This window comes from Salvelinus sp. IW2-2015, linkage group LG11 (assembly GCF_002910315.2).
Source record: "Salvelinus sp. IW2-2015 linkage group LG11, ASM291031v2, whole genome shotgun sequence".
Classification (NCBI taxonomy): Eukaryota; Metazoa; Chordata; class Actinopteri; order Salmoniformes; family Salmonidae; genus Salvelinus; species Salvelinus sp. IW2-2015.
The window spans coordinates 28,551,866-28,564,919 of record NC_036851.1 but is presented as its reverse complement, the minus strand read 5'-3'; the positions used below and the strand labels follow the sequence as shown (position 1 = coordinate 28,564,919).

Sequence of the window (13,054 nt, the reverse complement as noted above, 5' to 3'; positions counted from 1 at the left end):
CAATGTTGCAATAAAAACAATAAAATAACATTATTTTTTAGATTTTTCATCATGATTTTGGAACTTCTAAATCTGTCCTAGTGCACCAAATCTGTCCCTCACTATGGCACTATGTACAATAAAAGGCATAATACACATATTGCTTCATACTGTGCATGCCAATCATTTCCTAGTTGTTGTTCATCAAACAGACACACACATTCTATCCCATCACCTCTATTTTAAGCAGTGCAATTTACCACTCTCAGGCTGATTGCTAACCCTAATGACTCTGGGCCAATTGTGAGCCACCCAATTGTGATTGGACTGCCAATCACGGCCGGTTGTGATACAGCCTGGAATCGAGCCAGGGTCTGTAGTGACGCCTCTAGCACTGAGATGCAGTGCCTTAGACCGCTGTGCCACTTGGGAGCCCCATTCAGATTGCGTTTTCAAATTCAGTTCTCTGGTACTTTGCCAGCCAGGAAAGGTAGAGGAGAACAGATAGAATGAAAGGCTCTCTGTGGTAAAAATAAGCTTCTGGCGGTTTCTGAAGCCAATGTAGCATGTTGAACGCTACATAGCGTTTGAACCGTTTTGGCTATAAGCTATTCCTGAATGTATAGACTCTCTGGAACATGGACGTGCCTTCTCTCCCCCTCAAAGGCTGCGCAGGACATGTTAAAAGGTAGTGTCACAAAAAGCGCAATTTGGCCCCCATAAGAAAATAGTTGAATAGCCCTGTCATCACTCCCTATTTAATCTTGCTCTTGTGACTGACTGGGTTCGAACCAGGTCTCCTGCATGTCACAGCACCAATATAACTACCTGGGTTCGAAATCAGGCCTACTGCACAACAGTAACAGTTTGTGTGGCAAACAAAGCAGACAGATTTGTGCACCCCATTTAATAAAAGTGCAACAGAGGTAGTTTGGTGATCCATGCACTCGAGTTCCAGAGTGTCTAAAAATTTCAGCCAAAATTATAGAAAGAAAATAAATGAAACATGCCACATTGGCTTCAGAAATCAAATCAATCATTAGGGTTATGGCAGGATGAAGTTGGTGAAGAGCAGCCTCAAATATCAGCCTCAAGTATATATTTAGCGTACACATGAATCGCGGCAAAAAACATGTTTTGTGTAATGATATAGGCTAATCTTTATAGTTGCTGTCATATCGTAGTTTCAAAGAAAAGAACACTACTTGACTGCCTGTCTGTCTCCTGAACCGCTTAGCCAATGTTTGCTATGATAATGAAAAAATAACATTCAATCACTAATTAGACCGCGTGTCTGTGGGCTTGTTCGACATTGCAGCCGACAGTGCAGGCGACTGCCGACTAACTGATGTACAAATCACCTTGCATCATAAATAATGACTTATTAGTATTTGTAGATCAGTCAGTCAGTCATAATTTAGCCATGAAACATCACGGTTGTGATGCTCTCGAACACAGCCTGTGTCTTGCTGTGTTCCACATCTGGGCAGCCGAACATTCTAGGCAGCCGAGCGTGTATCTGGACCAGTAAAAAGAGTCTGACAATGGGTACGTTTTTTTGCATTGCCCGGTGCCATAGTTATGCCATATGCTGATATCATGGTGAGAGTAAATAGCTGCATGTAACTCAGCAGCTGAGAAGAACATGAAATCACTAGACTGCCTGTTTATGTTTGCATTACTGACAACTACGTTTGTACCAACATATTGATAGTGTATTTTGTGTAAAACATGTACATAGCTGCATGTAGCCTACTCCCCTCCTGAAAAAAAGAAAACAAGCAGAGCACTCAGCACAGCAGCTACCTAGACAGTGGAGTGGGCACTCAGCTATATAAAAAAAAATCCTGCACATGCGTAGAAATATCCATATTGGGATACAGAAACTCTCTATCAGTAGCCACTCCATATATTCAATATAAGGTACAATCATTACCGCACTTTGAAATGTAGGTGGGGGCAATGTGCTGGCGGGGATTCATTAGCATATGTGGGGGCATGGTCTAAAATATGTTGTATTTCTGCCAACCATTAATGAAAGTGTTGTACCAGTTTAAGTGGTTTTATCATTATGTTGATGAAGGTTGACCAACTCGTTTGTCCACTCCAGTTGTACAATTGTTGTAAAAGCTTGTGACAATCAAGAGCTGCACTGTTAAGAGSTTACTGTGCCTTTTCCAGTAACTTAATAGCAGTTGGCGACAGGAAGTTCCTGGTTATTTTTCAATAAGTTACTGTCAGCTTGCTGCAACTAATTATTGTAAAATTCACAGTAACTTACTGTGGCTGATCTCTGTCACACACACTGACCTGATGGTGTGGCAGAAAGGTCAGTTTGCTGTCAACCAAGAGGTTGAGGCCAAGTCTGGCAAAGAATGCTTAGTAGTTGTCAACTAATATTAAGCTATCTTGTAATCAGAAATGTTCAGTGAAAGTATAGTCAGTTACTGGCAGCTAGTTGCAAGTACAGTAACCCACTAGGCACACACTTGTTGAATTAACGTTGTTTCCACGTAATTTCAATGAAATTATGCTAAGCCAACGTGGAATAGACGTTGATTTGATATCTGTGCCCAGTGGGAAGTTACTAGCACTTCCTGGCTATTAAGTTACTGTGAATTTTACAAGAACTTACTGACAGCTGGATGCCAGTTAGGTTAGATTAGTCTATAATTTTGATGTACAGCCGAAATGATTTTTTGGGCATGTAGGCTATTGTAATACATGTTTGTTTCTGTCAAATAGCGTTGGTTCCTGTCAGATGGCACAAAGACAGTCTAATTTAAACTTCACTTTTTGTTTCTAAAGATTTGCATGGCAGGAAAACCATTCAACAAAAGCATAAGAGAGCTCTGTTGTAAAGCAATGAGCCATCATCAGACAGTGATAGATACAGTGCATTCACACCCCTTGACTTTTTCCACATTTTGTTGCTACAGCCTGAATTTAAAATTGATTGCATTTAGATTTTATTGTCATTGGCCTACACACAATAAAAATGAAAAGCTGAAATGCCTTGCCTGGAAGGGCAGCTATTGGTAGATGGGAAAAAAAAAAAAAGCAGACACTGAATATCCCTTTGAGCATGGTGAAGTTATTAATTACACTTTGGATGGTGTATCAATACACTAACTCAGGTGCCGGAGAGGAAGGAAACCGCTCAGGGATTTCACCATGAGGCCAATGGGGATTTTAAAACAGTTACAGAGTTTAATGGTTGTGATTAGGAGAAAACTGAGGATGGATCAACAACAGTGTGGTTACTCCACTATACTAACCTAATTCACCGAGTGAAAAGAAGGAAGTATGTACAGAATACAAATATTCCCAAACATGCATCCTGTTCGCAAAAAGGCACTAAAGTAATACTGCAACAAATGTGGCAAAGACATTAACTTTTTGTCCTGAATACAAATTGTTATGTTTGGGGCAAATCCAATACAACACATTGCTGAGTACCACTCTCGATAATTTCAAGCATAGTGGAGGCTGCATGTTATGGGTATGCTTGTAATCGTTAAGGACTGGGGAGTGTTTCAGGTTAAAAAATACATGGAATGGAGCTAAGCACGGACAAAATCCTAGAGGAAACCCTGGTTCAGTCTACTTTACACCAGACACTGGGCGATTAAGTAACCTTTCAGCAGGACAATAACCTAAAACACAAGGCCAAATCCACACTGGATTTGCTTACCAAGAAGACAGTGAATGTTCCCGAGTGGCCGAGTTACATTTTTGACTTAAATCTACTTGAAAATGTATGGCAAGACCAGAAAATGTTTTTCTAGCAATGATCAACCACCAATTTGATAGAAATTGAAAATTTTTGAAAAGAATAATGGGCAAATGTTGCAACATCATTAGAGACTTAGAAACATACACAGAAATACTCAGAAGTATTGACTCAGGACTGTGAATACTTATGTAAATTATATATTTTGTATTTCATTTTAAATACATTTGCCAACATGTTTTCAATTTGTCATTATGGGGTATTGTGTGTAGATGGGCGAGAAATAAAATGGATTTAATCCATTTTGAATTCAGGCTGTAACACAACAAAATGTGGAATAAGTCAAGAGGTATGAATACTTTCTGAAGGCACTGTAAATCTGCACAAGATGTGTGTTTCCCTTATTCTGTCCAACTCTAATGCGTTCATTTCTCTACTCCAGAGATGTTCAATACTGAAATGTAATTAACTTTGAAAAGGGGCCTTGGGGATTAATGAGTGTACGCTGCTGTGTTTAAGCTCACATGACATGTCTGCTGACAACAAGCCAGCACAGGCACTTTACCACCTCTGCTGAAGAGAGCTCGTGAACTGTCATCTTTTGTCACTTCTAGGTTAGATTACTGCAATGCTCTACTTTCCAGCTACCCGGTTAAAGCACTAAATAAACTTCAGTTAGTGCTATACACAAATGTATCATATTACTCCAGTGCTAGCCTCTACACTAGCTTCTTGTTAAGGCAAGGGCTGATTTCAAGGTTTTACTGCCAACCTACAAAACATGACATGGGCTTGCTCCTACCTATCTTTCCGATTTGGTCCTGCCGTACATACCTACACGTACGCTACAGTCACAAGACGCAGGCCTCCTTACTGTCCCTAGAATTTCTAAGCAAACAGCTGGAGGCAGGGCTTTCTCCTATAGAGCTGCATTTTTATGGAATGGTCTGCCTACCCATGTGAGAGACGCAGACTCGGTCTCAACCTTTAAGTCTTTATTGAAGACTCATCTCTTCAGTAGATCCTATGATTGAGTGTAGTCTGGCCCAGGAGTGTGGAGGTGAACCGAAAGGCACTGGAACAACCAACCGCCCTTACTGTCTCTGTCTGGCCGGTTCCCCTCTCTCCACTGGGATTCTCTGCCTCTAACCCTATAACAGGGGCTGAGTCACTGGCTTACTGGTGCTCTTCCATGCCTCCCTAGGAGGGGTCTGCTCCAGTTTCAACTGTTCTGCCTGCGGCTATGGAACCCTAACCTGTTCACCGAACGTGCTACCTGTCCCAGACCTGCTGTTTTCAACTCTCTAGAGACAGTAGGAGCGGCAGAGATACTCTGAATGATCGGCTATGAAAAGCYAACTGACATTTACTCCTGAGGTGCTGACCTGTTGCACCCTCTACAACCAATGTGATTATTATTATTTGACCCTGCTGGTCATCTATGAACGTTAGAACATCCTGGCCATGTTCTGTTATAATCTCCACCCGGCACAGCCAGAAGAGGACTGGCCACCCCTCATAGCCTGGTTCCTCTCTAGGTTTCTTCCTAGGTTCTGGCCTTTCTAGGGAGTTTTTCCTAGCCACCGTGCTTCTGTTTGGGGTTTTAGGCGGGGTTTCTGTACAGCACTTTGTGACATCAGCTGATGTAAGAAGGGCTTTATAAATAAATTTGATTTGATTTGATATTCCTTTAGTCAAAGACCTGTGTGCAGAAATATGTTTCACTCACATTCAGATACAGTACCTGCCGTATCAGTTAGCTAAGAGGAAATGGAGTCACCTGACCAGTAGGCATACACCAGTGTAGAATATAGCTAATTGATTTAGCTAAATATAGCTAAAGATTTTACGGAGTTACAGTTCATATAAGGAAATCAGTCAATTGAAATACATTCATTCGGGCCTAATCTATGGATTTCATTACATCTGTTGGTTACAGATACCTTTAAAAAACAAGGTAGGGGCGTGGATCAGATAACCAGTTAGTATCTGGTGTGACCACCATTTGCCTCATGCAGTGTGACATATCTCCTTCGCATAGAGTTGATCAGGCTGTTGATTTTGGCCTGAGGAATGTTGTTTCACTCCACTTCAATGGCTGTGTGAAGTTGCTGGATATTGGTGGGAACTGGAACACGCTGTCATACACATTGATCCAGAGCATCCCAAACATGGTGACATGTCTGGTGAGTATGCAGGTCATGGAAGAACTTGGACATTTTCAGCTTCCAGGAATTTTGAACAGATCCTTGCAACATGGGGCTCTGCATGATCATGTTGAAACATCAGTTAATGGTGGCGGATGAATGGCACGGTATCTCTGTGCATTCAAATTGCCATCGATAAAATGCAATTGTGTTTGTTGTTAATAGTTTATGCCTTCCCATCCCATAACCTCACCGTCACCATGGGGCACTCTGTTCATAACGTTGACATCAGCAAACCGCTCGCCCACATGACGCCACACACGTGGTCTGTGGTTGTGAGGACAGTTGGACGTACTGCCAAGTTCTCAAAAAAGACGTTTGAGGCGGCTTAGGGTTGAGGAATAAACATTCAATTGTCTGGCAACAGCTCTGGTGGACATTCCTGCAGTCAGCATGCCAATTGTACGCTCCCTCAAAGCTTGAGACATCTGTGGCATTGTGTTGTGGGACAAAACTGCACATTTTTGTCCCCAGCACAAGGTGTGTCATGTGTCATGATCATGCTGCTTAATCAACTTCTTGATATGCCACACCTGTCAAGTGGATGGATTATCTTGGCAAAGGAGAAATGCTCACTAACAGGGATGTAAAGAAATGTGTGCACTAAAGTTGAGAGAAATAAGATTGTTGTGCGTATGGAACATTTCTGGGATCTTTTATTTCAGCTCATGAAACATGGGACCAACACCTTACATGTTGCATTTATATTTTTGTTTAGTGTAAATACTCCACTGAAAAGACTTGTTAGGTAGACCTAACAATGTGCGTCTAAAGAGTCCATAAAATGTTTTACTTGTTATAAAGCCTTGAATCACTAGTTTAATTTGATTTCCCCTACAATAATGTATTATGTTTTCAAGACTAACTCAATCGATTTGTCCTTGTAGAAACTTTCACCCTAATGAAATTGGCCTTATACTATGCATTGACATGAGCGAAATGTAATTGGCAATAACGAATAGGCTATGATCAATTCAATTAGATGAATGAGTAAATTAGATATTGTATTAATACTGTATTAATCATGTTTTAAATGTATCACTGACGACAATTTCATGAAACACTACATTTCCCATGAAGCAATGTAGGTGGGCGATTCGCACTGGGTCGTCACTAGTTAATACAGCCACAAAGTCATAAACCCCGCCTTTTTCTACAATGTTTCTTCTTAAAATCTGATTTTAAACCTAACCCCAATCTTAACACTAACCTTAATCACATGGCTAATCGTATGCCTATCCCTACATTTAAATTAAGACAAAAATCACATTTTTAGCATTACTTTGTGGCTGTGTTATCTAGTGGAAACCCTGGCACTTTGCTGACTTGGGAGGTGACTGAACTGTCTTCGGTTTGTTGGGCAGAGAGGAACTTCACAGCTGCTACGGGTGTGGTTTTTAACGTGATAAATCTTAACGAAGAGAATAGTGCATAACATCACTCACACACTGAACGACTAAATTATAACTCAGAGGAAGAGGACTAACATAGCTCAGCGTCACAGTGGTTTATTGAATTTTGGTTCATTGCAAATTGGCATCGGAAATCGATCTACTCCGCCGTCTTCACAGCTGGAATACTTTTGCGGAGGTTCCGTGACCCTTTTTCTTGGTCTAAAACGTGAACTTAACTGATTTTATTGACGCGCCCTCAAAATAAATTGTTGTTACTCAAAGTTTGTGTCCTCGTAATGACAAACAAATGACATTTTTGTGTCGGCTTGGATAGAATGTCACTTGATTTTCAAAAATAGGCCTTAAACTTGGCTTACAAACGAGGAAACATCTGGAATAGAAAAGTGAATTCATTTGAATGCTGGTTTGTGGGTGAATCAAACTTATTTTCCAGTCGTATTTCTCAAAGGGGAAGTTGCATTTCTCAACCTCACAACACTGGACTGGGAACTATTTAAAAAAATAAACACTCACAGGAATAGAGCCCTAATTAGGCTACATCATTTTTGTGTGATATCGTCCCGATAAACAGCAGTCCTGAAGCGTGCACTTGGAACCATGGGGTGTACAGTGAGTCAGGAAGATAAAGCCGCGGCCGAGAGGTCCAAAATGATTGACAAAAACCTTCGAGAAGATGGAGAGAAAGCGGCGAGAGAAGTGAAACTGCTCCTTTTGGGTATGTACCACCAAACATTATATTCCTTGTCCTGATTTATAACAGAAGCAGCAGCGCAGGCTCAGATTTATGTTGACTGGTTCTGATTAATCTGTTCCAGTTGTGCACTGGAGGCTAGAGAACCTCCACTGAAATTGGACAAAATCTCGGTCATGTAGCTACATCAAAATGGCTAATGAGGGAGATTCGTGAGTTTACCTAGCCTACTCCTCGTCACACACACACTCTACCTCAAAGCTTTTACCATGAATCATTTCCTCTATGTCTCGCAACATTGCAACAAATTAGATTGCCAGTTCACGATCGTAAAGCTGGATACAATGCAACGTTCATGCGAATCTTCATTGAATGGATTTAGAATCAGAGGATTGCCTCTCACCGCTGGAATTGTCTTAACTTAAGTATTCAAAACAGAAAACTTGCTGTCAACGCACAACAGGCTACGTCAATGTTTAATTACACTCAAGTAGAAGGCAATACAAACTATCCGATCATAAAATGCCTTCAAAAAAAAGTGTTTGCTGATTGATTCCCATAATATTGCCTAAAAGTGTAATCAATCACTAGCCTACAACTAACAACTGGATCGTTCCATGTAATTTCAGCAAACCATGACACCACCAACTCAGATTGTTCTGAAATCGTTTCTGTAGTTAGAAACAGATAAAATAAGCCTTCTGGCAACATTATTTTGATGAAATATAATCTGATCTCTGAGAAATTGCGCTAATTGCTTGCATCCAAATTGGCCATTTTAATTTATAAAATGTATATAATTTTCAGTAATTTATAGTACCTAACATCTGATTTGGACCGAAGTTTTTTCTAACAATGAGCAAGAAATGAGGAATATATATATATATATATATGGACATCCCACCCCAACAACGAGTATATAGTATCAGTTCTCTGTCTGACAACCCTCACGAAAAAAAGATTGCTTTCAGTAGAACTGCAGTTAGAGTGCATTATAACTGCAGTATGATGCAAATACTGTGTCCAAAGTTTTTTTTACTGCAGTAATTTTGCAGTATAACTGCAGTTCAAATGTAGTATGCAGCAGATATTTTGCAATTACTGTGTCCAAAATACCACTGTCGACTGCAGTTACTGCACTTTTACTGCAGTTTCAAAACTGCCATCTTTTTTTTGTAGGGAAGTAGTATGGGGCTGCGGCTCTGTGTATTTTTATTAATCCAATATAATGTATTCTCAGTGAATTTGTTAGTTTTTTCCCCTCCTGTTCAGAGAAATTATTCATTGAAGTTGTTAGGTTTATGTCCCATCCTACATCTTGATATTACCAGGTTCTGACCACTAGATGGTGCTTTTCCTGCTATTATGGTGATCATAGGGATATTTAACCAAAATTACATATTTATTTTCTTACCCTGTAAGCATTTTATGGAGCAGGTATGATGGCAACCAATGCTTTGGTTTTGTTTACCTGGCCACTGTTTCAAATGCTTAAAAAAAAAAAAAAAAGCAATTGTGGCACTAGTCATTTGTACCTATATAAGCCTTTTTGCGCTTCATATCCAAATAATCTATAGGTAAGATAATTGAGCTACACAATACATTTGTAGATACTTTAGGATGATTTGGACATGAAGAGTAAAAATTCTAATATAGGTACCATTGAATTGCATTGGATTTGTGCCACAAATACTAAGAACAGTATACTTGTTCTTGGGGTGGTATTTTGGGGGATTCGTTGTTAGTCGTCTAACTCGTTGTTAGAAAAAAAAAGTTTGGTCCAAATCGGATGTTAGGTACTAATTTATTAAATATGATGTTAATCCTATAAATTAAAATGAAAAAAAATGTGTGCAATCAATTAGCTTAATTTCTCAGAGATCAAATTATATTCAACAAAATTATGTTGCAGGATTGCTAATCTGAGGTGGTGGGTGTTGAAATACTCTTTCTTGTGGTTTTTGAGGTGGAACGACCCCATAAGGTCTGGCCTCCCCTCAACATTTTAAACTAATGAAGAGAATATTCTAAATTGCTTTCATAGCTCTCCAGCTGTGCCTATTAATGACGAAGCTATTACATCCATAATGAGGTTTTCAGACCTCTCCAAGCAATGGCAGATCATTCACCTTATGTTGTCTATGTTGGTCCTATTAATTAATGATTAACAGCAAGCAATAGACTCTGGCTTACAGTATTGCAGTCTGTAAAGTGCTCACTAAGTCAGAGAATTGAACCATTTATAAGTCACTTTAGTTTAGGCAAGATTTTGTAATGTTGTCTGTACCATTGATCTGTTTTAGTTGCCTCTCTAACACATAACACCCCCACTTGTTGCAATCAATGTGAGCCGCATGGTTAATAGTTGTGTGTCAAAGCTTATTGACAGTGACTTTGGTGGTTGTAGGTCAGGTGCTTCGGGAATAGCAGAGTGAAATAAAGCTGTGRCCACCTTGGGGCACTGTAATAAAATATTTCATTAACGATAAGTGAGTGGGTGTGTTTGCTGTTGAAAGGACTTGACCTCCGTTATCTCCTTCTTAGAGGACTTTCCTGAGCGTGACAGAGTAGGGACTGTCGTGGAAGACAGTCATTTGGATCCTCTCTTGAGTCAACTTTTGCATGACTCTGCTCTGAGAGGTTTTTGACAGAGGTCATATCATAGCCACCCTCACAACCCCCCATGCTGAACAGTGAAGTCTTGCTTGCTGTGTACTTTGCTCCCTTTCTCTGTATTGTTTTGACAGAAACACAGGGCTCCTGTTGGGAATGTTTTGAATAGGCTGGAGCCCAAACAGTCGACCAAATCATGTGCTTGAGCCAAAACAAAATACTCTGTTAACATGTTGGTGGATGGTGACTGGCATGACCCCCAGAAAAGAAGCGTATAACTCAAAATGCTTCCTGGGAACTGAACGCTGAAGTAAGAGGCATCCTGGCATGTTGTTTAGCAGTAAACTAGAAACAAGGGGTGGTCCCACTGTATTCTTCTTCAACTTTCCCATTTTCAACCAAACATAGAGACGTAAAGTCACATACTCTTTTTTTTAAATAATAACTTTTTTTTTTAAAGAAAGCCGTCTGACCAATGAGAATACATGACAATATGAACAATGAACATATATGCTATATTACAACAGTCCCATGTTCAGGTCATTGAAATAGATATTATCATCCGCATACACTTCAAAGCGGTGCACACATGCTTTAGCATAAATACTATCTGGAATGTGAACATGTACGTCCACACGGGATAAGAAACTTCTGCTCTCCCGTACCCTGATTAACTATTTCGCTCTTGAACGCATCGCATTGCCCGTCAATTCTCTGAACAGGAAATGAACAGACAACCCTCTACAATCAGTGAGGAAATATCAGGTAATAATTGACCAAAAGGACATCGCTAACCCCACGTTATACCATTAATAAATATACACTACCGTTCAAAGTTTGGGGTCACTTAAAAATGTCATTGTTTTTGAAAGAAAAGCAAAAAAAATTGTCCATTAAAATAACATCAAATTGATCAGAAATACAGTGTAGACATTGCTAATCTTGTAAATGACTATTGTAGCTGGAAACGGCAAATTATTTATATGGAATATCTACATAGGCGTACGAATTGCAAAAATCGCTGAAGTTGGAGACTTTTATTTCCCTCACCAACTTTAAACATCTGCTATCTGAGCAGCTAACCGATCGCTGCAGCTGTACATAGTMCATCTGTAAACAGCCCACCCAATTTACCTACCTCATCCCCTTACTGTTTTTATTTATTTATTTTTCTGCTCTTTTGCACACCAGTATCTCTACTTGCTCATGATCATCTGATGATTTATCACTCCAGTGTTAATCTGCTAAATTGTAATTATTCGCTCCTATGGCCTATTTATTGCCTACCTCATGCCTTTTGCACACAATGTATATAGACTCATTTAGTTTTTTTTCCTACTGTGTTATTGACTTGTGTTTATTGTTTACTCCATGTGTAACTCTGTGTTGTTGTCTGTTCACACTGCTATGCTTTATCTTGGCCAGGTCGCAGTTGTAAATGAGAACTTGTTCTCAACTAGCCTACCTGGTTAAATAAAGGTGAAATAAAAAAATTTAAACAGAAGGCCAGCATCCCGGTGTCGTCTCTTCACTGTTGACGTTGAGACTGGTGTTTTGCGTGTCCTATTTAATGAAGCTGCCAGTTAAGGACTATTTCTCAAACTAGACACTTTAATGTACTTGTCCTCTTGCTCAGTTGTGCACCGGGGCCTCCCACTCCTCTTTATATTCTGGTTAGAGCCAGTTTGAGCTGTTCTGTGAGGGGAGTAGTACACAGCGTTGTACGAGGTCTTCAGTTTCTTGGACATTTCTCGCATGGAATAGCCTTCATTTCTCAGAACAAGAATAGACTGACGAGTTTCAGAAGAAAGGTCTTTTGTTTCTGGCCATTTTGAGCCTGTAATCGAATCCACAAATGTTGATGCTCCAGATACTCAACTAGTCTAAAGGCCAGTTTTATTGCTTCTTTAAATCAGCACAACAGTTTTCAGCTGTGCTAACATAAAGGTTTTCAAAAGTGTTTTCTTATGATCAATTAGCCTTTTAAAATGATAAACTTGGATTAGCTACACAACATGCCATTGGAACACAGATGGTTGCTGATAATGGGCCTCTGTACGCCTATGTAGATATTCCATAAAAAATCAGCTGTTTCCAGCTACAATAGTCATTTACAACATTAACAATGTCTACACTGTATTTCTGATAAATTTTATGTTAATGGTCAAAAAATGTGCTTTTTTTTTCGAAAACAAGGACATTTCTAAGTGACCCCAAACTTTTGAACGGTAGCGTATGTGCTTATCATAAACATGAACCGTTTGCAATGTCTTATTATTGATATAAGGCATGTCTTTAGATCATAGGACCATCATCACAGATGGGATCCCGCCCTCTATGAATTCATAGATTTCAACAACTATTTGTAACCATGTTTATAAATTACATATAATCTAGATATGAACCTTGTGTCAAA

General features: G+C 39.7%; 1 protein-coding gene across 1 annotated transcript in view; it reads left to right on the top strand.

Moving 5' to 3' along the window:
* Nucleotides 1-7,065: 7,065 nt before the first annotated feature.
* LOC111970119 (guanine nucleotide-binding protein G(i) subunit alpha-2) overlaps nt 7,066-13,054 on the top strand; it is a 120,284-nt gene continuing 114,295 nt past the window's right edge. Inside the window, exon 1 of the mRNA XM_070445626.1 lies at nt 7,066-8,049. Within this exon, the coding sequence (XP_070301727.1) occupies nt 7,932-8,049 (118 nt within the window). The 5' untranslated portion in view covers nt 7,066-7,931. The remainder of the gene's footprint in view (nt 8,050-13,054) is intronic.